Consider the following 26,904-nt stretch of genomic DNA (forward strand, 5'->3'; position numbering starts at 1 on the left):
GCATTATAAGTCCGGTTGCCTTGTTCATTGTGTTGAGCGCCTCCCTAGATGGACCCAAAAATGGGAACAAGAGTACTCAAGTTTATCCCGAACACCCCAGCACTCGTGGCATGGGGGCTGAAGCCGACGACTTGCCATCTCTCAGATTTGATAAACAGCTGCACAAAAGGTAATATTTTAAATTAACAAGCGTTGCTTAGCGCATATGAACTATGTTTTCAGCGCACAGGATAACAAAATGCGAGTCTACTCAAATATTACATCTTTGGAGCACTCACCCGCAATAACGCGGGCACCCTTCAGGACACTCTTATAATACATCTCGGGCGTGCGATGCTCCTTGCCCTGCGGTGGCGGGTCCGTCACAAGCTTCTGGGCATCCATCTTGCCCCAGTGCACCTTTGCGCGGGCAAGGGCCCGACGGGCACCTTCAATACAGGCGGAGTGCTTGATGACTTCAACCAACGGGCACGCATCCACCAGCCGCCGCACCAGGCCGAAGTAGCTCCCAGGCATGGCCTCCTTAGGCCACAACCGAACTATGAGGCCCTTCATGGCCTGTTCGGCCACATTGTGGAGTTCGACCAACTGCTTTAGCTGGTCGCTAAGGGGCACCGGATGTCCGGCCTCAGCATACTGAGACCAGAAGACCTTCTCCGTCGAGCTCCCCTCCTCGGCCTGGTAGAACGCGGCAGCATCGGACACGCTGTGAGGAAGATCTGCGAATGCTCCTGGAGAGCTCCGAATTAGGGTAAGTAACAGGTAATTAACACTCACATGCTTACTTTGCATGAAAAATGCCTTACCCGCCGCTATTTTCATCAACGCCTCGATTTCTTGGACGGCCTTGTAGGCTTCGGCCTTAGCGGCTTTGGCACTCTCAAGAGCCGATGCAAGCTCATACTCTCGAGTCTTCGAGTCACGCTCCAGGCTCTCATGTTTTTCCACGAGATCCTGGAGCTCTTGTTGTACCTCCGCCACCCGCGCCTCCTGCTTCTCTCGCTCGGTGCGCTCCGCGGCCGCATTACGTTCGACCGCGGCCACCGCCTCCTTCAGGGTCACTACCTCGTTAGGGGCCCCTGCAATACCCACGTTATCCTTGTTATTCTTCTTGCAACCAAAATCCTTTTCTGTAAGATACAATTTTAATAAGGTGTTACTCACCTTCCTTGTCCTCGAGCTGCTTCTTGGCACGGCCGAGCTCTTTCTCGGACCGCTCGAGGCTTTGCTTCAAAGCATTGTCCTCCGCAGTCAATGCGGCAGAGGTCAGCAGCGCAGCCTGCAATCCCATATTGACATATTTTTTATACTCCTGCGTATATCTTTTTAGATCCTGAGTCCGGCTTTTCTTTCCGAACACCGAACGGAGCATCAGGGGCTACTATCTATGCGGTACTATTTTACATATATCAAAATTCTTACCTCAAAGCCTGTTAGAAGGCTGCTGCAGGCTTCAGTCAGCCCGCTCTTGGCGAGCTGAACCTTCTGAATCACCGCACTCATAACAGTGCGGTGTTCCTCTTTGATGGAGGAGCCATTGAGCACCTCCAGCAAGCTATCCGGCGCCTCCGGTTGGACGGAGGCTGTCGGCGTCACGGTCTTGCCCTTCTTACGAAGGGGGCGCCCGCCGGACTCCAGAGCCACTATGGGTTCCGGGGCCGAGTCCGGTGCAAAGTCCGGGAGGTTGTTCTGCGACACCTCCGGGGCCTCCTCCTCCTGGTGGGTCCCTTCCCGGGATCCCACCTTGGCATCGTCCGCATCACGGGGGGTGGAGGCGGTTGGAAGAGAATCCATATCCGAAGCACCTAAGGATCCTTGGGCGGACTGCAGGGTTGTATGCGGCATTAGAAAGACATTACGTGGCGAAAAGAAAAACCATGAAGTTATTCAGGAGTCCGGATACTTACGATCTCGCCAGGGGCTTGGCCCTTGGAGGCCAGTCCTCGTCGTCGCCGCTGGCGTTGGCAGAGCAGTCCGGGGAAAGAGTTTTTCCCTTCTTGGACCCTTCGTCCTCCCTCATTGGGGAGGCCTTCCTTTTCTTCCCTCCCCCCGCTGGGGGAGAGGCTTTCTTCTTCTCCTCCTCACCTTTGTGAGAGGAGCCAGCCTCGGAGTCATCATCCGATAACACCTGAAAACGGGAACTCTTCCGAGTGCCCGTGGACTTCTTCTTGGCCTTCTTCTCCGGCACCACGTGGGGTGCCGGAGCCAGCAGCCCTGTTAAGCGGGCGTCCGCTGGGTCCTCTGGCAATGGGGCTGGACAGATAGTCTGCTCGGCCTTCGCCAGCCAGTCATGTCAAAGGAGAGGGAGTTTAGATCCCGCATAGAGTCAAACTATGGAAAACAAGCATCCTGTAAAGGACAAAATCACTTACCTCGTCAGCCGGACGCTGCGAGCTAAATCCACGATCTTCGGTAGCGGATGCGGGAGCCTCGATGCCCTTGAACAGCATCTTCCAGACATCTTCGTACGTAGTGTCAAAGAGCCCGCTCAAAGTATGGTGCTGCGCCGGATCGAACTCCCACATGTTGAAGCCCCGTCGTTGGTACCGGAGAATCCGGCGGATGAGCATGACCTGGACTACGTTGACAAGCTTGAGCTTCTTGTCCACTAGCTTTTGGATGCAGGCTTGGAGTCCGGTCAGCTCCTCCGAATCACCCCATGTACGGCCCCTCTCTTTCTAGGAGGTGAGCCGTGTGGGGATGCCATATCTAAATTCGGGGGCCGCTGCCCATTCAGGGTCACGCAACTCGGTGATGTAGAACCACCCCGATTGCCACCCCTTAATGGTTACTACGAAAGTGCCCTCAAGCCAAGTAACGTTGGACATCCTGCCCACCTTGGCGCCTCCGCACTCCGCTTGGCTTCCCTTCACAACCTTCGGCTTGACACTGAAGGTCTTGAGCCATAAGCCGAAGTGGGGCTGGATGCAGAGGAAGGCCTCACACACGACGATAAACGCAGAGATGTTGAGGATGAAATTCGGGGCCAGATCATGGAAATCCAGGCCGTAGTAGAACATGAGCCCCCGGACAAAGGGATGGAGTGGGAAGCCCAGTCCGCGGAGGAAATGGGGAACAAATACTACCCTCTCATGGGGCCTGGGGGTGGGGATGAGCTCTCCCTCGTTGGGGAGCCGATGCGCGATGTTGCTGGACAAATATCCGGCGCTGTGCAGCTTCTGGATGTGCCCCTCCGTGACGGAGGAGGCCATCCACTTGCCTCCCGCTCTGAACATAGTTGGAGGATGTTGATGTGAGATGTGCGGACTTGGGCGCTGGAGCTCGAGTTCGCGAAGATGGATAAGCCAAGGAGGAAGAAGGTGCAGGTAAAAGGGTTGGATCTTTATCCCCTTATATGGGCGGACAAAAACATGTGCCCCACTGGCCTGATAAAACTCGCTTATCTCCCAAGCGCCGCAATCAATGGCGCGGTTGGGTTACCTACGTCCGTATTGATGGGAATCTCGGAATAAGGGGAACACGATCTCTGCTTCGACAAGACGTGCCAAGGAAACCGCTTCGCTAAACACGCTGAGGTGGTACAATAAAAACGATTCAAGTAAAGGCTTGGTAGTGGTGTGACGTCACGCCGCCAAATACGTCAGCAGATTGAACTTGTGTAATATTATTCTCTCTACGGTGGTGAGTGGAATTTATTTTGTAGAGCCGGACATTATCCTGGTGTTCACAATCTTCCATAAATTATTCGGAGGCGGAACCCGCCTTGCAATGCCGAAGACAATATGCGCGCCGGACTCGTCGTCATTGAAGCCTGCTTCAGGGGCTACTGAGGGAGTCCTGGACTAGGGGGTGTCCGGATAGCCGAACTATCATCATCAGCCGGACTCCAAGACTATGAAGATACAAGATTGAAGACTTCGTCCCGTGTCTGGATGGGACTTTCCTTGGCGTGGAAGGCAAGCTTGGTGATACAGATATGTAGATCTCCTACCATTGTAACTAACTCTGTGTAACCCTAGCCCTCTCCGGTGTCTATATAAACTGGATGGCTTTAGTCCGTAGGACGAACAACAATCATACCATAGGCTAGCTTCTAGGGTTTAGCCTCCTTGATCTCGTGGTAGATCTACTCTTGTAACACACATCATCAATATTAATCAAGTAGGACGTAGGGTTTTACCTCCATCAAGAGGGCCCGAACCTGGGTAAAACATCGTGTCCCTTGTCTCCTGTTACCATCCGCCTAGACGCACAGTTCGGGACTCCCTACCCGAGATCCGCCGGTTTTGACACCGACACCCATCAATTGATGTCAACATGAGGAGTAGGGATTGCCATGCAATGGATGCACTAGAGCTATAAATGAATGCTCAACAAAAGAAAACTAGTGGGTGTGCATCCAACTTGCTTGCTCACGAAGACCTAGGGCATTTGAGGAAGCCCATCGTAGGAATATACAAGCCAAGTTCTATAATGAAAATTTTTCGCTAGTATGAAAAAGACAACTTATGAGACTCACTATATGAAAAACATGGTGCTACTTTGAAGCACAATATATGAGACTCACTACATGAAGAACAAGGTGCTACTTTGAAGCACAAGTGTGGAAAAAGAGATAGTAACATTGCCCTTTTTATTTATTTTCTTTTTTCTTTCTTTTTTCTTTTTTTCTTTTTTTTTCTTTTGGGCCTTTCTTTTTTGGCCTTTCTTCTTCTTTTTTTCTTTCTTCGTTTTTTTCTTTGGGCAATGCTCTAATAATGATGATCATCACACTTCTATTGATTACAACATATGAATTACAACTCGAAACTAGAACAAGATATGACTCTATATGAATGCCTCCGGTGGTGTACCGGGATGGTGCAATGAATCAATAGTGACATGTATGAAAATTAATGCATGGTGGCTTTGCCACAAATATGATGTCAACTACATGATCATGCAATGGCAATATGACAAAAGTAAAGTATGTCATGATGATGAACGGAACGGTGGAAAGTTGCATGGCAATATATCTCGGAATGGCTATGGAAATGCCATAATAGGTAGGTATGGTGGATGTTTTGAGGAAGATATAAGGAGGTTTATGTGTGATAGAGCGTATCATATCACGGGGTTTGGATGCACCGGCGAAGTTTGCACCAACTCTCAAGGTGAGAAAGGGCAATGCACGGTACCGAAGAGGCTAGCAATGTCGGAAAGGTAAAAGTGCGTATAATCCATGGACGCAACATTAGTCAAAAGAACTCATATACTTATTGCAAAAATTTAGAAGTCATCAAAAATCAAGTACTACGCGCATGCTCCTAGGGGGATAGATTGGTAGGAAAAGACCATCGCTCGTCCCCGACCGCCACTCATAAGGATGCACAAGCCAGGTACACTTCATGTTTCAAATTTGTTACACAACTTTAACCATATGTGCATGCTACAGGACTTGCTAAATTCAACACAAGCATTCTTTAAATTCATAATCACCCAACTAGAATGACTTTAATATCACTACCTCCTTATCTCAAAACAATTATCAAGTATCAAATTGATCATAGCATCCAATTCACTTCCTATGATAGTTTTTATTATACCCAACTTGGATGCCTACCATTCTAGGACCAATTTTATAACCATAGCAAATACCATGCTGTTCTAAAAGAATCTCAAAAAGATATAAGTGGAGCAAGAGAGACTAGCAATTTCTACAAAATTAAGTCACCACCGTGCTCTAAAAGATATAAGTGAAGCACTAGAGCAAAAACTATCAAGCTCAAAAGATATAAGTGAAGCACATAGAGTATTCTAGCAAATTATAATCAAGTAGGCTTATCCCAAAAGGTTTGTACAGCAAGGATGATTGTGGTAAACTTAAAAGGAAAGACTAATATAATACACGACGCTCCAAGCAAAACACATATCATGTGGCGAATAAAAATATAGCTCCAAGTAAAGTTACCAATGAACGAAGACGAAAGAGGGGATGCCTTCCCGGGGCATCCCCAAGCTTAGGCTTTTGGCTATCCTTGAATATCTTGGGGTGCCTGGGGCATCCCCAAGCTTAGGCTCTTGCCACTCCTTATTCCATTGTCCATAAAAGCTTTACCCAAAACTTGAAAACTTCACAACACAAAACTCAACAGGAAATCTTATAAGCTTCGTTAGTGAAAGAAAACAAAACCACCACATAAGGTACTGTAATGAACTCATTCTTTATTTATTTTGGTGTTAAACCTACTGTAATCCAACTTCTCTATGGTTTATAAACTAATTTACTAGACATAGATGCATCGAAATAAGCAAACAACACACGAAAAACAGAATCTGTCAAAAACAGAATAGTCTGTAGCAATCTGTAACTAACGTAAACTTATGGAACCCTAAAATTCCTACCAAAATAGGAAGTCCTGGAAAATTTGTCTATTGATCATCATAAAAAAGAATCAATGCAAAATAAAGTTTCTGTGATTTAACAAAACTAAATTCGTGCGTGCAAAGTTTCTGTTTTCAGCAGAATCAAATCAACTATCATTATAGGTTATCCTATAGGTTCTACTTGGCACAAACACTAATTAAAAGATAAAAACACATCTAAACAGAGGGTATATGCAAGATTTATTACTAAACAGGAAGAAAAACAAAAAACACAAAAAAAATTGGGTTGCCTCCCAACTAGCGCTATTGTTTAACGCCCCTAGCTAGGCATAAAAGCGAAGATAGATCTAAAGAGTGCCATCTTTGGCACTAAATTCATAAGTAGCCCGCATGATAGATTCATAAGGTAATTTGACTTTATTTTTTGGAAAGTGCTCCATGCCTTTCTTTAATGGAAATTGGAATCTAATATTCCCTTCCTTCATATCAATAATCGCGCCAATCGTTCTAAGGAAAGGTCTACCAAGAATAATAGGGCAAGAAAGATTGCAATCTATATCAAGAACGATAAAATCTACGGGCACCAAATTTCTATTTGCAATAATGAGAATATCATTGATCCTTCCCATTGGCTTATTAATGGTGGAATCCGCAAGGTGCAAATTTAAAGAGCAATCATCAAGATCGGAAACCTAGAATATCACATAAAGTTTTTGGAATCGTGGAAACACTAGCACCCAAATCACACAAAGCAAAACAATCATGATCTTTAATTCTAATCTTTATAGTAGGTTCCCACTCATCAATAAGTTTTCTAGGTATAGAAACTTCCAAATTAAGTTTTTCATCATAAGATTGCATCAAGGCATCAACAATGTGTTTGGTAAAAGCTTTATTTTGACTATAAGCATGAGGAGAATTAACAACGGATTGCAACAAGGAAATACAACCTTCTAAAGAACAATTATCATAATCAAATTCCTTGAAATTCGAGATAGTGGGTTCAATGCTATTTAAAGTTGTGACCTCTCCAATCCCACTTTTACCGAATTTAGCATCAAGATCTAAAAACTCCGAATTCTTTGGATGACTTCTAGGTAAAGTTGACTCATCATCAGTCCCATAATTATCAAGATTCATATTGCAAAACATAGATCTAATAGGAGACGCATCAATAACTTTAATATCTTCATCATTATTTTCATGGAAACTAGAAGAACACACTTTTATAAAGCAATCTTTCTTTGCACGCAATCTAGCGGTTCTTTCCTTGCACTCATCAATGGAAATTCTCATGGCTTTGAGAGACTCATTGATATCATGCTTAGGAGGAGACGATCTAAGTTTAAGAGAATCAACATCAAGCGAAAGTCTATCAACGTTCCTAGCCAAATCATCAACTTTGAGCAATTTTTCTTCAAGCAAAGCATTAAAATTCTTTTGAGAAATCATAAATTCTTTCACACTATTCTCAAAATTAGAGGGAATCTTATTAAAATTACCATAAGCATTATTGTAGGAATTTCCATAATTATTAGAGGAATTACTAGGGAACGGTCTAGCATTAAAGTTTCCTCTATAAGCATTGTTTCCAAAACTATTCCTACCAATAAAATTCACATCCATAGATTCATTATTATTCTCAATCAAAGTAGACAAAGGCATATCATCAGGATCAAGAGGAGTATTTTTAGTAGCAAATAATTTCATAAGTTCATCCATCTTTCCACTCAAAACATAGATTTCTTCTATAGCATCCACTTTTTTACTAGAAGATCTTTCGGTGTGCCATTGAGAATAATTAGCCATAATATTATCAAGAAGTTTTGTAGCATCGCCTAACGTGATTTCCATAAACGTGCCTCCGGCGGCTTTATCTAAGAGATTTCTAGAAGAAAAGTTCAAACCGGCATAATTTTTTTGTATGATCATCCATAAATTCAAACCATGAGTAGGGCAATTGCGAAGCATCAATTTCATTCTTTCCCAAGATTGGGCAACATGCTCATGATCAAGTTGTTTAAAACTCATGATATCGTTCCTAAGAGTAATAATCTTAGCGGGAGGAAAATACTTAGAGATAAAAGCATCTTTGCACTTGTTCGAAGAATCAATACTATTTTTGGGCAAAGACGAGAACCAAACTTTAGCACGATCTCTAAGTGAAAACGGAAATAACTTCAATTTGACAATATTGTTATCCGTATCTTTCTTCTTTTGCATATCACACAAATCAACAAAGTTGTTTAGATGATTAGCGACATCTTCACTAGGAAGGCCGGCGAATTGATCTTTCATAACAAGATTCAGCAAAGCAGTATTGATTTCACAAGACTCAACATCATTAAGAGGAGCAACCGGACTACCAAGGAAATCATTATTATTAGTATTCGAGAAATCACACAATTTGGTATTATCTTGAGCCATGGCAACAAGTAATCCAACACACAAGAAAACAGAAAAAGGCAAGCGAAAAGAGAGGAGGAGACTGGGAAATAGAGGGAGAATAAAACGGCAAGGGTGAAGTGGGGGAGAGGAAAACGAGAGGCAAATGGCAAATAATGTAAATGCGAGGGAGATAGGTTTGTGATGGGTACTTGGTATGTCTTGACTTGACCGAAGACCTCCCCGGCAACGGCGCCAGAAATCCGTCTTGCTACGTCTTGAGCTTGCGTTGGTTTTCCTTGAAGAGGAAAGGGTGATGCAGTAATAGTAGCGTAAGTATTTCCCTCAGTTTTTGAGAACCAAGGTATCAATCCAGTAGGAGGCTCCTCAAAAGTCCCACGCACCTACAGAAACAAACAAAGAACTCGCAACCAACGCAATAAAGGGGTCGTCAATCCCTTCACGGCCACTTGCGAAAGTGAGATCTAATAAAGATAGTATGATAAGATAAATATATTTTTGGTATTTTATAATATAGATGCAAAAAGTAAATATGCAAATAAAGGTAGATTGGAAGCAAATATGATAAGAGATAGACCCGGGAGCCATAGGTTTCACTAGTGGCTTCTCTCAAGATAGCATAAGTATTACGGTGGGTGAACAAATTATTGTCGAGCATTGATAGAAAAGCAAATAATTATGAGATTATCTAGGCATGATCATGTATATACGCATCACGTCCGTAACAAGTAGACTGACTCCTGCCTGCATCTACTACTATTACTCCACACATCGACCGACTCCTGCCTGCATCTAGAGTATTAAGTTCACAAGAACAGAGTAACGCATTAAGCAAGATGACATGATGTAGAGGGATAAACTCAAGCAATATAATATAAACCCCATCTTGTTATCCTCGATGGCAACAATACAATACGTTCCTTGCAACCCTTTCTGTCACTGGGTAAAGACACCGCAAGATTGAACCCAAAGCTAAGCACTTCTCCGATGGCTAGAAAGATCAATCTAGTAGGCCAAACCAAACTGATAATTCGAAGAGACTTGCAAAGATAACTCAATCATACATAAAAGAATTCAGAGAAGATTCAAATATTATTCATAGATAAACTTGATCATAAACCCACAATTCATCGGATCTCTACAAACACACCGCAAAAAGAGTTTACATCGAATAGATCTCCACAAGAGAGGGGAGAACATTGTATTGAGATCAAAAAAGAGAGAAGAAGCCATCTAGCTAATAACTATGGACGTGTAGGTCTGTGGTAAACTACTCACAACTCATCGGAGGGGCAAGGATGTTGATGTAGAAGCCCTCCATGGTCGATTCCCCCTCCGGCAGAGTGTCGGCGAAGGCTCCAAGATGAGATCTCACGGATACAGAAGGTTATGGTGGTGGAAATTGAGTTTCGTTGGCTCGCTGGATGTTTTCGGGGTACGTAGGCTTATATAGGAGGAAGAAGTACGTCGGTGGACGCTCGAGGGGCCCACGAAACAGGGGGGCCTGCCCTATAGGGGGGGCGCCCTCCTATCTCGTGGAAGCTTTGGCTGCTTCTTGACTTGCACTCCAAGTCCTCTGGATCATGTTCGTTCCGAAAATCACGCACCCGAAGGTCTCATTCCGTTTGGACTCCGTTTGATATTCCTTTTCTTCGAAATACTGAAATAGGCAAAAAAAACAGCAATACGGGCTGGGCCTCCGGTTAGTAGGTTAGTCCCAAAAATGATATAAATGTGTAAAATAAAGCCCATAAACATCCAAAAGGGGTAATATAATAGCATGGAACAATCAAAAATTATAGATACGTTGGAGACGTATCACTTGTCGGAGCCCTCTGGCTTGTCGGCAACCGCCAAGGCCCGGCAAGCGGCTCACCCGGCAACCTCCTTGCTGGGGTCGCTTGCCTTGGCCTTCTTGGTAGTGCCGGTGTCATCGGGCCCCTCGACACCAAGCACAGTCTTGCCCTTGCGCTTCCTGTTGTGGCGCCAACCCTTCTTTGCCGGGGTGGCGGTGTCATCCGTGGAGTCGGTTTCCGCGCCGGCATCCTCGCCGGGGTACTTCCTCCCCTCTTCAGCTCGAGCGCACCGATCAGCCAGAACATAAAGCTCGGCCACATCCTTGACCTTGTTCATCGCCAGCTCCTCACGCATCTTGCGGTTGCGCACATTCTGATGGAATGCACTGATCACAATGGTAGGATGAACATCTAGAATGTTGTACTGCACTCGGCTGAACCTTTGGATGTACTTGCGCAGGTTTTCTCCTTCCTTCTGGGGGATGATATGCAAATCGCTCGCCTGGCCATGAGCTTGGTGGCCTCCAGTAAAGGTGCCAACAAACTCATGACACAGATCCGACCAGGAAGAAATGGAGTCCACCGGCAAGTGCATCAACCATGACATAACATTGGGCTTGAGTGCCGGGAAGTAATTGGCAAGCACCTTATCGTTGCGAGCCCCAGCATCTTGCATCGCGATGGGGTAGATACCGAAGAACTCCGACGGGTGAGTCTAGCCATTGTACTTCTCGCCAACGTCGGGCTTGAAAATGCGGCGGGAGGGCCACTGTAACTACCGCAGCTCACGGGTGAAGGCCGAACAGCCCACCTCATAGGGTAGGCCACCATAGCCTTCTAGCGCTGGGTGGTCCATAGTGGGCCCCGCTCGCCTGTTCGATTGGTGGTGCACATCGCATCGGCGCTCGATGGTGGTTCAAGCGTCTTCATGAGCTCGCTCCCGAAGGACTTGACATTGATCGCGGTGGGCTCGCAGGTCGGACGATGCTATGGAGATATCGTCATGAGCGTCGTCGCGACAGATCGACACCCGCGGTGGCTGGTGTGGAGGAGGGGAGTGCACCGTGGCCGCATCGCCTCTAGCCCGTCCACCGCTGGCGTGCGGTGGCCCGACAGAGTGACGGCCTACTGGCCCTGCCGGTTGCAACTCATCTTTGTTGGCGATGCCGACGAGGCTCTGGACGGTGGCCCTCCATTCGTGGAGCTTCTCTGCAGCGGGAGGAAAATTGAGGAGCAGTTGCGCGCTTGCTAGGGCTTCTGCTGGTGTGGGCGGCGGTGAAAGCTGCATGGACCGTGATGCGCTTCGACTTCTAACTACGTTAGAAGGAGCTCCATCACGGCCCTGCGCCCGTCCGCCACCTCCGCCAACACCTCAGCACGCATGCTGGCCCTTCTCGTCACGTGAAGGGTGCACAAGACACTTCCCAGGGCGGCACCCAGGGTCACCAGCAGGGCGGCGCTGCTCATCGCGCACGACCTGAGAAGAGCGCGCCGTGGGCGCCGGTGTTGGCATCTTGGAGGTTGCCGCACTGTCGTCTGGCGGCACGACGACGCCCCTGGAGGGCCCTGCGCCGCCTGCGGGGGGCCCAACTCCGTCTCTGGAGTTCACGTTGTGTGGCTCGTCGCCTGGCGCACAAACGATGCCGCTCACCAGGCCCGGATTGCCAGGGTGATATGGATGTTCGCGGGCTACGCCACGGGTTCTCTTCGCGGCTGGCCCGCTACTGGTCCGCACCGGTACATGCAGTCTGGTCCTAGACGAACCGAACGCCGTGGTCGTCTTCTTCTTGGGAGCCATGGCGATGAAGAGCTGTGCTACTAGCTGCTAAATCAGATGCTCACTACTGCACCCCCTACCTGGCGCGCCAAAGATGTTGGTGGGAAACGACACCTATGGGATCACAAGAATCCCTACTACGGTTGTGGAGCGCTGAGTGGCAAGGAGAGCAGGATCAGCAGTCTGTACAAGCACACGGGTCGTTTACCCAGCTTCGGGCCGCAGAGATGCGTAATACCCTAGTCCTGCTTGGATGTGTGTATTTGTGTTCTTGAGGTTCTTGAACAAGCTACAATGGGCGTAACTTGTCCAAAAGTCTGAATCCTTCTCCTGGATGCCTCGAGCCTCCTTTTATAGGCAAGGGGATCGCCACAGTGGCACACAGGAGGTGGCATCAGGGTACTGTGATTAAGCCTATCCCTTGCCATTACGGGACAAAGTGCATTTAATGCGCCCCTGACGTGTCCCCTTCACTTTACCGCCGCTTCGCTCTGCCTCGACACGCGCCTGGGCCAGTGAGGCGGTGGTGCCATGTAGGCTGGAAGGCTGCTGAGGTGGCGTGGTGGTAGGGCTTTCATGAAGATTTGCATGCCACCACGTAGGCATGCGTTGAGTTGGCCGAGAAGCCTTGTGCTGACATGCAGGTGCCTGCCCAGCTGGTGGGCTGGCAGCTGCATGGGAGCAGTGGCAGAAACCTGGCGGGTGTGGGCCTGGCCGTGGCCTCGCGGATGTCCTCGGCAAGGGCCCTATCGGAGCCCCAGCAAGGGTCTTGCAGCGGTGTTGCGGTCGTCCCCGGCAAGGATCTTTCCAGGGGTCTTGTGGGTTTCCTCGGTGAGGGTCTCGCCGAGGTTCATCGTCTTCTTCTCTTCTGATTTGAAGTGTTGTTCTTGTCTTCACAAAGATCTGCATGCCATCACGGAGGCGCCTCCCGAGCCTTGGTCCCAACGCGGTTGGCGGCGTTGGAGGAACTGGGGCTCAAGGGTGGCATGCCCTACTGGCATCAGGTACGCTGCCCCGACAAGGGCCTTGCCGGGGCCGTGGGGGCTGCCCCGGCAAGGACCTTGCTGGGGGAAACCACTTCGCCTTCTAGCTCTTTATGCTTTTGTCTTGGCGTTGCTTTGATTCTGTATTTCCGACCTGCTTAAGCGTGGTCGTGGGCGTGGCTCTGACTGCTCGTGCACAAATAAGGGGTACAAAGGAGTGCCCCTACTTTAGTACACCGACACCCGTATTCCTCCTAAGATCAAAATTTTCATGTGGCAAGCTTTCCGTCGTAAACTACCTGTGGCTGATCAAATTAGGAAGAGGAACGGTCCGGGCTCTGATAGATGCTCATTATGTGGGGCATTTGAAAACACCAAGCACATATTTTTTCATTACTCGCTGGCCAAATTTCTTTGGAGTTGTATTAGACATTGGCTTCATGTTAATTGGAATCCCTCTTCCTTCTAGGACCTGCGACGCTGTGTTAATGTTTTATCCGGTCAGACTAAGAGGTTGTTTTGGGTTGGTTGGGTAGCGATCTGTTGGTCGCTGTGGACTACTAGGAACAAGTTCACTATTGAGCACATTTTTCCGGCTAACCCTCTGAGTTGCTTATTTAAAGACAATGTCTTATTGCAGAAGTGGAGATTATTGACTAAGGAGGTGGACCTAGAGGCGTTCGACGACATGTTATCTAAGATGCGGTCTACGGCTTCTTCCCTGCTGCGGCGATTCAGGAGGAAGGCTTAATCTCCTGCTCTTTTGGTTTCAAGGCTGGCCTGTGTACCATGATTGGCTGGGTTGCCATGTATTCGTACTTCTTAACTGTTTCTCTGCTTCTGTGATGATTGGATGGTTGTGATGTGACTCTTCCTGTTGGCGTTATTTATAAAGTCGGGCGTATGCCTTTTCTCTATAAAAAAACAACACACGAAAAACAGAATCTGTCAAAAACAGAACAGTCTGTAGAAATATGTAACTTTCGAATACTTCTGGAACTCTAAAAATCCTACAAAAATAGGAAGTCCTGTAAAATTTTCCTATTGATCTACAGAAAAAGTTTCTGCAAAAGCACGTTTCTGTGATTTACTAAAATTATTTTGGTGCACGCAAAAGTTTCTGCTTTTCAGCAGAATCAAATTAACTATCACCGTAGGTTATCCTGTACGTTCTACTTGGCACAAACACTAATTAAAACATGAAAACACATCTCAACAGAAGCTAGATGAAATATTTATTACTAAACAGAAGCAAAAGCAAAGAAACAAAAATAAAATTGGGTTGCCTCCCAACTAGCGCTATCGTTTAACGCCCCTAGCAAGGCATAAAAGCGAGAATAGATCTATGTAGTGCCATCTTTGGCATTCAATTCATAAGTAGATCGCATGATAGATTCATAAGGTAATTTAACTTTCTTTCTTGGAAAGTGTTACATGCATTTCCTTAATGGAAATTGGAATCTAATATTCCCATCCTTCATATCAATAATTGCACCAATCGTTCTAAGGAAAGGTCTACCAAGAATAATAGGACATGAAAGATTGCAATCTATATCAAGAACAATAAAATCTATGGGTACATAAATCCTATTTGCAACAATAAGATCCTCATTGATCCTTACCATAGGTTTCTTAATGGTAGAATTCGCAAGGTGCAAGTTTAAAGAGCAATCATCAAAATCATGGAAACCTAGCACATCACATAAAGTTTTTGGAATCGTGGAAACACTAGCACCCAAATCACACAAAGCATAGCACTCATGATCTTTAATTTTAATCTTTATAGTAGGTTCCCACTCATCATAAATTTTTCTAGGTATAGAAACTTCCAAATTAAGTTTTTCCTCATAAGATTGCATCAAGGCATCAACAATATGTTTGGTAAAAGCTTTATTTTGACTATAAGCATGAGGAGAATTCAACACGGATTGCAACAAGGAAATACAATCTATTAAAGAACAATTATCATAATTAAATTCCTTGAACTCCATAATAGTGGGTTCAATGCTATGTAAAATCTTGACCTCTCCAATTCCACTTTTACCAAATTTAGCATCAAGATCTAAAAACTCCGAATTATTGGGATACCTTTTAACTAAAGTTGACTCATCTCCAGTCCCATCATTATCAAGATTCATATTGCAAAACAAGGATTTAATAGGGGATACATTAATAACTTTTAGATCTTCATCATTATTTTCATGGAAACTAGAAGAACGCGCTTTTACAAAGCAATCTTTCTTACCACGCAACCTAGCGGTTCTTTCTTTGCACTCATCAATGGAAATTCCCATGGCTTTGAGAGATTCATTGATATCATGCTTAGGTGGAATAGATCTAAGTTTCAAAGAATCAACATCAAGAGAAAGTCTATTAACGTTCCTAGCCAATTCATCAACTTTAAGCAATTTTTCTTCAAGCAAAACATTAAAATTCTTTTGAGAGATCATAAATTCTTTAACGCTATTCTAAAAATCAGAGGGCATATTATTAAAATTTTCATAAGAGTTGTTGTAGAAATTACCATAATTATTAGAGGAATTACTAGGAAATGGTCTAGGATTAAAGTTTCCTCTATAAGCATTGTTACCAAAATTATTCCTACCAACAAAATTCACATCCATAGATTCATTATTATTCTCAATGAAAGTAGACAAAGGCATATCATTAGTATCAATAGGAGCACTCTTAGTAGCAAACAATTTCATAAGTTCATCCATCTTTCCACTCAAAAGATTCATTTCTTCTATAGCATGCACTTTTATACTAGTAGATCTTTCGGTGTGCCATTGAGAATAATTAGCCATAATGTTATCAAGGAGTTTAGTAGCTTCTCCTAAGGTGATTTCCATAAAAGTGCCTCCCGCGGCTGAATCTAAAAGATTTCTAGAAGCAAAATTCAATCCGGCATAAATTTTTTGTATGATCATCCATAAGGTCAAACCATGAGTAGTGCAATTGCTAATCATTAATTTCATTCTTTCACAAGATTGGGTAACATGCTCATGATCAAGTTGTTTAAAATTCATAATATCATTCCTAAGAGAGATGATCTTAGTGGGAGGAAAATACTTAGAGATAAAAACATCTTTGCACTTATTCCAAGAATCAATACTATTCTTAGGCAAAGACGAAAACCAAGTTTTAGCACGATCTCTAAGTGAAAACGGAAATAACTTCAATTTAATAATATCATTATCCGTATCTTTCTTATTTTGCATATCACACAAATAAACAAAGTTGTTTAGATGAGTAGCGGCATCTTCACTTGAAAGGCCAGAGAATTGATCTTTCATAACAAGATTCAACAAAGCAGCATTGATTTCACAAGATTCAACATCATTAAGAGGAGCAATCGGAGTGCTAAGGAAATAATTATTATTGGTATTGGGAAAGTCACACAATTTGGTATTATCTTGCGCCATCGTGACAAACAATCCAACACACAAGCACACAAAAAGGCAAGCGAGAGATAGAGAAGATTGGGAAAGAGAGGGCGAATAAAACAACAAGGGTGAAGTGGGGGAGAGTAATACGAGAGGCAAATGGCAAATAATGTAATGTGAGGGAGATGAGTTTGTGATGGGTACTTGGTATGTCTTGACTTGAGTGAAGACCTCCCCGACAACGGCGCCAGAAATCCTTCTTGCTACCTCTTGAGTATGCGTTGGTTTTTCCCTTGAAGAGGAAAGGGTGATGCAGCAAAGTAGCGTAAGTATTTCCCTCAGTTTTTGAGAACCAAGGTATCAATTCAGTAGGAGGCTCCTCAAAAGTCCCACACACCTACACAAACAAACAAGAACCTGGCAACCAACACGATAAAGGGGTTGTCAATCCCTTCAGGGTAACTTGCGAAAGTGAGATCTGATAGAAATAATAAGATAAGATATATATTTTTGGTATTTTTATGATATAGATTGGAAAGTAAAAGATGCAAATAAAAGTAGATGAAAACTCATATGATAAAAGATAGTCCCGGGGCCCATAGGTTTCACTAGTGGCTTCTCTCAAGATAGCATAAGTATTACGGTGGGTGAACAAATTATTGTCGAGCAATTGATAGAAAATTGCATAGTTATGTGATTATCTTGGCATGATCATGTATATAGGCATAACGTACATGACAAGTAGATCGAAACGATTATGCATCTACTACTATTACTCCACACCTCGACCGGCTCCTGCCTGCATCTAGAGTATTTAGTTCAAGAAGAATAGAGTAACACATTAAGAATGATGAAATGATGTAGAGGGATAAACTCATGCAATATGATATAAACCCCATCTTTTTATCCTCGATGGCAACGGTACAATACGTGCCTTGCTGCCCTTGCTGTCATTGGGAAAGGACACCGGAAGATTGAACCCGAAGCTAAGCACTTCTCCCATTGCAAGAAACATCAATCTAGTAGGCCAAACCAAACTGATAACTCGAAGAGACTTGCAAAGATAACTTAATCACACATAAAAGAATGCAAAGGAGATTCAAATATTTCTCATAGATAAACTTGATCATAAACTCACAATTCATCGGATCTCGACAAACACACCGCAAAAAGTGTTACATCGAATAGATCTCCAAGAATATCAAGGAGAACTTTGTATTGAGATTCAAAGAGAGCAAAGAAGCCATCTAGCTAATAACTATGGACCCGAAGGTCTGTGGTAAACTACTCACAACTCATCGGAGAGGCCTTGGAGATGATGTAGAGGCCCTCCATGGTCGATTCCCCCTCCGGCGGAGCGCTGGCGAAGGCTCCAAGATGGGATCTCGTGGATACAGAAAGTTGCGGCGGTGGAATTATGTTTTCGTGGTGCTCCCTGATGTTTTCAGGGTACGGGAGTATATATAGGCGAAGGAAGTACGTCGGTGGAGCAACGAGGGACCCACGAGGGTGGGGGCGCGTCGGGCACCCTCGTGGCCGCCTTGTTTGTGGCTTGACGTCCACTCCAAGTCTCCTAGTTTGCATTTGTTCAAAAAAGATCGCTCCCAAAGGTTTCATCCCGTTTGGACTCTGTTTGATATTCCTTTTCTTCGAAACACTGAAATAGGCAAAAAAATAGCAATTCGGGCTGGGCCTCCGGTTAGTAGGTTAGTCCCAAAAATGATATAAAAGTGTAGAGTAAAGCCCATAAACATCCAAAACGGGTCATATAATAGCATGGAGCAATCAAAAATTATAGATACGTTGGAGATGTATCAAGCATCCCCAAGCTTAATTCCTGCTCGTCCTCGAGTAGGTAAATGATAAAACCAGAATTTTTGATGTGGAATGCTACCTAGCATATTTCTGAATGTAATTTTCTTTATTGTGGCATGGATGTTCAGATCCAAATGATTCAAAATAAAAGTTCATATTGACATGATAAACAATAATACTTCAAGCATACTAACAAAGCAATCATGTCTTCTCAAAATAGCATCGCTAAAAAAGTTAACCCTACAAAATCATATAGCCTGTCTATGCTCTATCTTCATCACATAAAGTATTTAATCATGCACAACCCTGATGACAAGCCAAGCAATTGTTTCATACTTTAGTATTCTCAAACTTTTTCAACTTTCACGCAATATATGAGCGTGAGCGATGGACATAACACTATATGTGGAATAGAATGGTGGTTGTGGAGAAGACAAAAAAGGAGAAGATAGTCTCACATCAACTAGGCGTATCAATGGGCTATGGAGATGCCCATTAATAGATATCAATGTGAGTGAGTAGGGATTGCCATGCAACGGATGCACTAGAGCCATAAATGTATGAAAGCTCAACAGAAGAAACTAAGTGGGTGTGCATCCAATTTGCTTGCTCACAAAGACTTAGGGCATTTTGAGGAAGCCCATCATTGGAATATACAAGCTAAGTTCTATAATGAAAAATTTCCACTAGTATATGAAAGTGACAACATAGAAGACTCTCTATCATGAAGATCATGCTGCTACTTTGGAACACAAGTGTGGTAAAAAGGATAGTAGCATTGTCCCTTCTCTGTTTTTCTCTCATTTTTTTTATTTGGCCTTTCTCTTTTTTTGTAAAGTCCGAAGTCTCATCCCGACTTGTGGGGGAATCATAGTCTCCATCATCCTTTCCTCACTTGGGACAATGCTTTAATAATGAAGATCATCACACTTTTATTTACTTACAAATCAAGATTACAACTCGATACTTAGAACAAAATATGACTCTATATGAATGCCTGTGGCGGTGTACCGGGGTATGCCATGAATCAAGAGTGACATGTATGGAATTATGGAGGTGGCTTTGCCACAAATACGATGTCAACTACATGATCAGTCAAAGAGCAATATGACAATGATGATGCGTGTCATAATAAACGGAACGGTGTAAAGTTGCATGGCAATATATCTTGGAATGGCTATGGAAATGACATAATAGGTAGGTATGGTGGCTATTTTGAGGAAGGTATATGGTGGGTGTATGGTACCGGCGAAAGTTGTGCGGTACTAGAGAGGCTAGCAGTGGTGGAAGGGTGAGAGAGTGTATAATCCATGGACTCAACATTAGTCATAAAGAACTCACATACTTATTGCAAAAATCTATCAGTCATTGAAACAAACTAATACGCGCATGCTCCTAGGGGAAGGGTTGGTAGGAGTTAACCATCGCGCGATCCTGACCTCCACACAAAGGAAGACAATCAAAAAATAAATCATGCTCCGACTTCATCACATAACGGTTCACCGTACGTGCATGCTATGTTCAGAAACGAGGTGTTACCTTGAGATTGTGGAAGTCGTCGCTGACCCGGATGGAGATCTTGCTGGGTGTGTAGCTCTCGTCCAGCTTAAAATCCACGTAGAGCACAACAAGCCGAAACCCCCCATCAACAAACAAATTCAAAAACAGAAAAAGGACCACGCGCCATCCAAACCAAATCGAGCGGGAGTAGCTCGCTGACTCAAAGCGCTCACCTGCAGTTGCACCTTCTTCTGGAACTGGATGTTGACCAGGTGCGGTCCGACCTGACAAAAATAAAATCCACCACCGACGGCGGCTCGGCTCAGCCTGTGATTCCGCGAGACAGAACGAGTAGAGATTTCGACGGGGAGGATGGGTGCGGGGCACTGACTGCCAGTAGGTATTGAGGCTGTCATCGCGGATGGAGGCGACGCCGTTGCCGGGCTTGCAGGAGCTGACGCTCCAGGCCGCCATCTTGGCCATCTCCCGCATATCGCCCTCCACCGTCAGCTCCGGGCATCCCTTCAGCCGCCCCGCCGTCGGCGCCACCAGCGGCACGAGAAGGGGAGCGGCGGGCGCGCGGCCGCCAGCGTGGCGCACGCGGCGAGGGGCATGGGGGCGGACGGACGGAGGAGAGGAGGTGGAAGGGAGGCCGGCGGCGAGTGGGTTGGGAGAGGAGAGGAGGTTGGGGATAAGGATCGGGCTGCATGGTTTTTTTTTGAGACAGACGGGGGTGGGCGGTGTGGGACGGTTGGTGGGGTGGGAGGTGGTGGTGGGGTGGACACGCTTAGTAGTAGCATGGGGGTCTTACCTGTGCTACTACTACTTACTTAGTAGTAGCGCCGGTTTTATACCCCTCGCTACTACTATGGCCTATCCCGGGAGCATTGTTGGAGACCATTTAGTAGCAGCGCGGGTTTATACCCCTCACTACTACTATCAACTTAGTAGTAGTGCGGTTTTTATACCCCTCGCTACTACTAATTAGCAGTAGCGCGCATTTTTAAACCGCGCTACTGATAAACTTCTGTATAAGGTTTTCCCTAGTAGTGATATATCTCGGAATGGCTATGGAAATGCCATAATAGGTATGTATGGTACCCATTTTGAGGAAGGTATATGGTGGGTGTATGGTACCAGCATAAGTTGCACGGCACAAGAGAGGCTAGCAATGGTGGAAGGGTGAGAGTGCGTATAATCCATCGACTCAACATTAGTCATAAAGAACTCACATACTTATTGCAAAAATCTACATGTCATTGAAAACAAAGTACTACGCGCATGCTCCTAGGGGGATAGATTGGTAGGAAAAGACCATCGCTCGTCCCCGACCGCCACTCATAAGGAAGACAATCAATAAATAAATTATGCTCCAACTTCATCACAAAGTGGTTCACCATACGTGCATGCTACGGGAATCACAAACTTCAACACAAGTATTCTTTAAATTCACAATTACCTCACTAGCATGACTCTAATATCACCATCCTCATATCTCAAAACAATTATCAAGCATCAAATTTATCATAGCATCCAATTCACTTTCTATGATTAATAATTTCAACCAACGGTTCAAAACAGAATTCAATAAAATTTCCCACATTTTGATGGGATCCGAAATATTTTTATCCTGAAAATTCTAGTCAGATTAAATACAATTTCAATATAAATTTGTATTACGTAAAAATCCAACGAAACATTGCGCGCGCAACAATTAATGAATTTAAAATTTTCAAAATCCAAAAAATATATTTTATAAAGTAATTACGTGTTTGGTGCATTTTTTATAGTTACTGCTCAGTTTTTATAATTACATCCCATTTATTATTTCTTAAAGCCCATTTTCTTGTTAAGCCTAATGCATCCCTCCTAGGAAAGATCTGCAGCCCAGCGGGGCGGAGAATAACAAGTTGACTTGCCTGGGTATTCCTCAAAAAAAAGTATAGCTGGGCTAGCCATTTTCAGCTTGAAAAAATAATAATATCTGGGCTGGATATCTGGCCTGGGCTAGACGGGCCACAGCCCGCCCAGTTAATACCCTGCTCTACTCTGAACAACAACTAAAATATCGCTCAAGAAAAACTCTGCAGTGCTCACACCTCAAAAACACAAATACTGCTCGAGATGCTTGGTCCTAGCTGTCGGCCGCTCCTTGTGCAATTCTCTTGTTTATTGACTACATAGGTTGACAATGGTGTGGGACCGTGATGTCAGGAAACCAGGAGGAAGCAAAAAAATTACAGTTGTATATAACAAGGAGGCACTTGCGTACGTGCGGCTATGGCCCTGGTGGGTCCCCACTATCATCCTCTCCAAGTAAAGTCATCTCCTTATTCCTCATGTCCGTTGAACATGTTGACAATGCAAGACGGCGGCGCCACGGCGAGCACAAAATCTTGAAGGACGATGGAGAGGGCCTCGCGGGCCCTACGGATGGTCTGATACAGCGCCTGTTGCTCATTCGGGAAGCCAGGATCATAGGGACACATGTCCGTGACGACATTGTCATTCGCTTGTTCACCGGTGCTCGTTGAGGAGACAGAGGTTGCATCACAGGTCCTCCTACACTGGTAGCGCTTCCGACATTAGGGCATCGAAGTGCGGCCGCACCTGCTCTATGGTAAACATGGCATGAACCGGCTTGGACAGTGGTGCCGGCTCCTGGTCGGAAGCTACGTCCATCGTCTGATTGTCGTCGCTTAGCTCGCCGAGCTCGTTGGCGAGCCAGCATGTCCGGCTGTTGGACCGACCCGCTGCCAAGCACGAGTCTGACTGCCCTGGCCCACCTAGACTGCCTCCCTTGCCCGCACATGCTTTTCGCCCGAAACGGTCAGCATCGCCCGCCCCGCTTCTCGGTGCAGGCGATTGCTCTGCCTTCAAACAACACAAGTGCCGTCCGTCCATCCGTCTGTCGCCCACATTAATGATACGCGGTTGCGGAGGCGGCTACTCCGGCGCAACACGTCCGTCCCTCCGCCGCCCACCATTACTATATAAACTGCTGCGCCGGCTATAGCCGCAGTCATCCGCCTCCGTTCCCTTTCTCTTGTCCACACCACTACTGCCCACCATGGCTTCCTCGAGCTCCATCGCTCTTCGGGACGGGCAGACGATGAACCACAAGGAGATGGAAGCCATTGCTGCCGACTGGCTGGCCGGTAAGCAGCCGGAGGACGACGACGGCCCAATGGAGAACATCATAGTCGATGATCCGGCGCCAACCCCTTCCTCCACGCCATCAATCGCCGGTGCACTGCACCATGACCATCGGCGAGGAATGTGCCCAATACATGGACATAGTGAGGCAGAAGCGTCATGAGCAGTTTCGGGAGGCGTAGGCCAACGCCGCCTACAACCACCATCTCCTCCAGGAGCACCTGCAGGCGAAGGAGCAGATCACCACGGAGAGGGCGGAGCAGGGGCGCAGCTCAACTCGTACCGCTCCGCCCGCGAGGGCTGCCTCAAGCGCTGGCAGTATCGCATACCGGTGGCGGAGGCTGCGACCGCCTACAAAGAGGGCGATGAAGCAAGCGAGGTGCTGTTTGGCGAGACCGAGGACGAGGCAGAGGACAATACGGCTCCGATGAGTCCCCGCTTCGTTGGCGTCGACGAGGCCCTGCTCCGCCGAGCCCCCGCGGTGCCAACAATGAGGTAGAGGACACCGCCGAAGCCCCACTGCGCCGGCAACAAGGCGGGGGCCCTACTTCGTCGATGCCCCGCCCCGCCAACAACGAGGCAGAGGACATCGCTGGCTCAGCCGAGGCCCCACCCTGCCGATAATGAGGGGGAGGATTTCCCCCGCTCCGCCGAGGCACTGCCCCACTGGCAACGAGACAGACGACATTGCCGGCTCTTCCAAGGCCTCGCCCCACCGGCACCGAGGCAGAGGCCCTACTCCGCCGAGGCCCCGCCCCACCAACAAGGCAGAGGACATCGCTGGCTCAGCCGAGGCCCCACCCTGCCGGCAATGAGGGGGAGGATTTCCCCCGCTCAGCCAAGGTGCAGCCCCATCGGCAACGAGACAGAGCACATCACCGGCTCCGTCGAGGCCCCGCCCCGCTGCCAACAAGGCCACGCCATACAGTAAACGAGGAAGAGTAGAACACGGTAGGTCGCCGCCGCTCGGGTCCAAGTAAGGCCACCGTTGCTACCCTCCGGTTGAAGCCAAGCTAGGCGGGTTGACCATTGACGGTCGATTAGCTTCTTGGCGGTGACGTGGAGTCGGAGAGCTATGTTGGAGAAGGACACTGCTTCTACTTAACTGCTGGTGCAGTTGGCTGACTGACATGTGGGCCCAACAGGCATCTGGGCCACATGTTAGTTACACAACTGCATCTACAGTTAAGTCACTGAAGCTCAGTCGGCTGGAGAAGAAGCTTCTGTTCGGCTCAAGCGGACACAGGTGGGTAGCTTCAGTTAATTAATTATACCTCCAGCGCACCCCTTTTTAGTTGAAGAATGTATGAAATGTAATGAAATCCGGCATGTTTATATGAAATCCGACCGTTTGTGAATGATTTTAGTTCGATTAGTTCAAATTCTTGTATCACTGGCATTACATGCAAAACAATATGTACTAGCATTATTCCCGGGGTGATCACCTCGTTTGCAGCAGTTTCACATGTACTCCTTCCGGTCCTTTTTAGTCTGCAGACAAGTTTTGTCTGTAGTCAAAGTATCTCTACTTTGACCAATCTTATAGAAAAAAGTATGAACTTTCACAATGTGCGAAGTAAAAAGGAACAGAGGGAGTACAAAGAGCTTGAGCAGCTTTTTAGCGTTCCTGTACATTGCAATCAAACACATAGGCCTGGCAATTCATAGAGAACATTCAAAACAATCGATGATTATGCATCTCAGCGATTCACATGTTAGAGCCAATATTTACTTCACAACTAAAGAATAAAGAAAAATCAATCGACACTGCTGACAGCAAAGGGCGTCCCATTTGAAAATATCAAACACATGTCTTCTTGCTAACATCAATGAGCAAAATTTGACAAGGTTGTCCCATTACAAAATATCAAATGCCTACGATTGTGGAATGTGCAGGGTTTGCCATCAGTTCGGACATTGACATGGCACCTCGTGCTAAATAAACCAGCTGTTCTTTTTGTGCAGTTCCACCAAAATCAACCAAATTCGCGCGTAGCTTTATGATTTCGCCCTTATATGTTGCAACGCCTTGAACTTATTGGCACCTCCTTTCTTGTGGTGGAAATGAATAATTCAATGTATTCATGAACATTTTGCACAGTTCCCATTGAAATCAAGCTGAGCACCCCTGTTTGCACAAATACAAAAAAAGTGATTAGTATAAAGCAAACTGCACTATGAATTGACAGTTTAAACTTGCACTTACATGGTCCATGTACGTCACACTTTAAAAAAATGGAACTCACCAGAAAGAATCCTAGAACAACATTGTACTTGTGCATCACAGCAACAAAATGGAGATCTTTCAGTCCTTCTAAGCTGAAGTTAGTTTGGTCTTGTGGGGAGTAATGTAACCATCCTTCAACTGCTCCTTTTGATGAGAAGATAGACAGGGCTTCTTCATCCTGGCATAATCGTAACTAGTCACTTCGCATACTCCATATCTTCTTCAGAGGAGGATGATCCTGTTGTGAAAATACAAGAGGACAACTAAATGCTAGCATCCCTGTTTGCTCGAAAAAAAGGAAAGGAAATATTTAAAACAACACAAATGAAGCACTTCTCAAGGACAATGCCACTTTCTCATGACAGTATCTAAACAGTAGCACAACACCAACAGAGATGACAAAGTTCAATCATATGGATGAAATCCGTGGGCGAGTACCAACCTTTGTCAGGAGGCTTATTGTGTAGAGCATATAGATCAAGCACTTCTCTGGAACCATCTGTTGCTATCTACTGTGGTTGCCATGCTTACTATATACTCCTCGATTAGTTTAATGTTTCCAACATCTTCTTGTGCAGTTCCACTAAAATATATGTTATCTTCAAAGAAGATCCCTGTTTGCACAACTAGAGATAATTACATATTACATTAAGAGTGGCATAAAATCATTCGCAAAACAATTGCTCGTTCCAGCCATAGCAATAAATTAAGATGCAAGACTATATCATTACTTGTGTCATCACAGTTCCAGTGCTTCATTACAGCACCGGGACTTGATTTTTGTTTTTCTTCCGCTTGTTCTTCCCTTTCATCACTTGGTTCAATAATATACAAGCTTCGCCTTCAATGTAAGATTGGGCATGTCAATTAGGGAGCACAAGTATAGCACTAAACAACGACATTAATTCTGATGAAAGTGGCAAAATACAGGCCAACATTTGTGAAATCTCCTTATCTTACCTCAATGGGATATTACGGTGCACATACAGATTGGAAGTCTTGTCTCCATTTGTGCAGCTCACTAAAATCAAGCAACATTACCGTACAAGTAGCACAACATATGAAAGCACACTGCACAATCATGTGAAAGAAGGCTAGTACTTACCTCTCATGACGTGGAATTCAAACAACTCACAAGAAGAAGATCTGAACCAAATTTGCCAACACGGATAGGAAGTAAGATCTCCTCTTGTGCAGTTCCACTAAGATCAAGCAATCAAGCAACATTGTCGGTGTGACATTTTGGTTGAACTGCACAAAACATTTTGGTTGAACTACAACAAAAGGTTACAATAGCAACGAGGTGAAGTAGATAACCCTGTTTACACAGAGGTGCAAAGGAAAACAACTAGTGGTTAATAACCATGGATGACACGGAAGCCAACAAAAAGAAGCATCTAACTTATCTAAATGGGAAAGAAAGCAAGACAGTATCATTTCTCAAATGGTGGCATTGATTAATATTAACAGAGAGATTATATTAACAATACAATTTGTTAAACATGTAATTTTCTTTTAACTGTGGCATTGC

The 26,904-nt window shown here is 45.5% G+C and overlaps 1 protein-coding gene across 1 annotated transcript; it reads right to left on the reverse strand.

Moving 5' to 3' along the window:
* Positions 1-20,011: 20,011 nt before the first annotated feature.
* Positions 20,012-20,596, reverse strand: LOC119292609 (anaphase-promoting complex subunit 10-like; the record flags this gene model as incomplete). Its single annotated transcript, XM_037571391.1, has 3 exons — positions 20,012-20,127; positions 20,229-20,274; positions 20,378-20,596. Coding segments are annotated over 3 exons (381 nt in total), but the record flags the coding sequence as incomplete, so codon positions are not given.
* Between the last annotated feature and the right edge of the window lie 6,308 nt (positions 20,597-26,904).

Source organism: Triticum dicoccoides, chromosome 4B, assembly GCF_002162155.2.
Source record: "Triticum dicoccoides isolate Atlit2015 ecotype Zavitan chromosome 4B, WEW_v2.0, whole genome shotgun sequence".
Lineage (NCBI taxonomy): Eukaryota > Viridiplantae > Streptophyta > Magnoliopsida > Poales > Poaceae > Triticum > Triticum dicoccoides.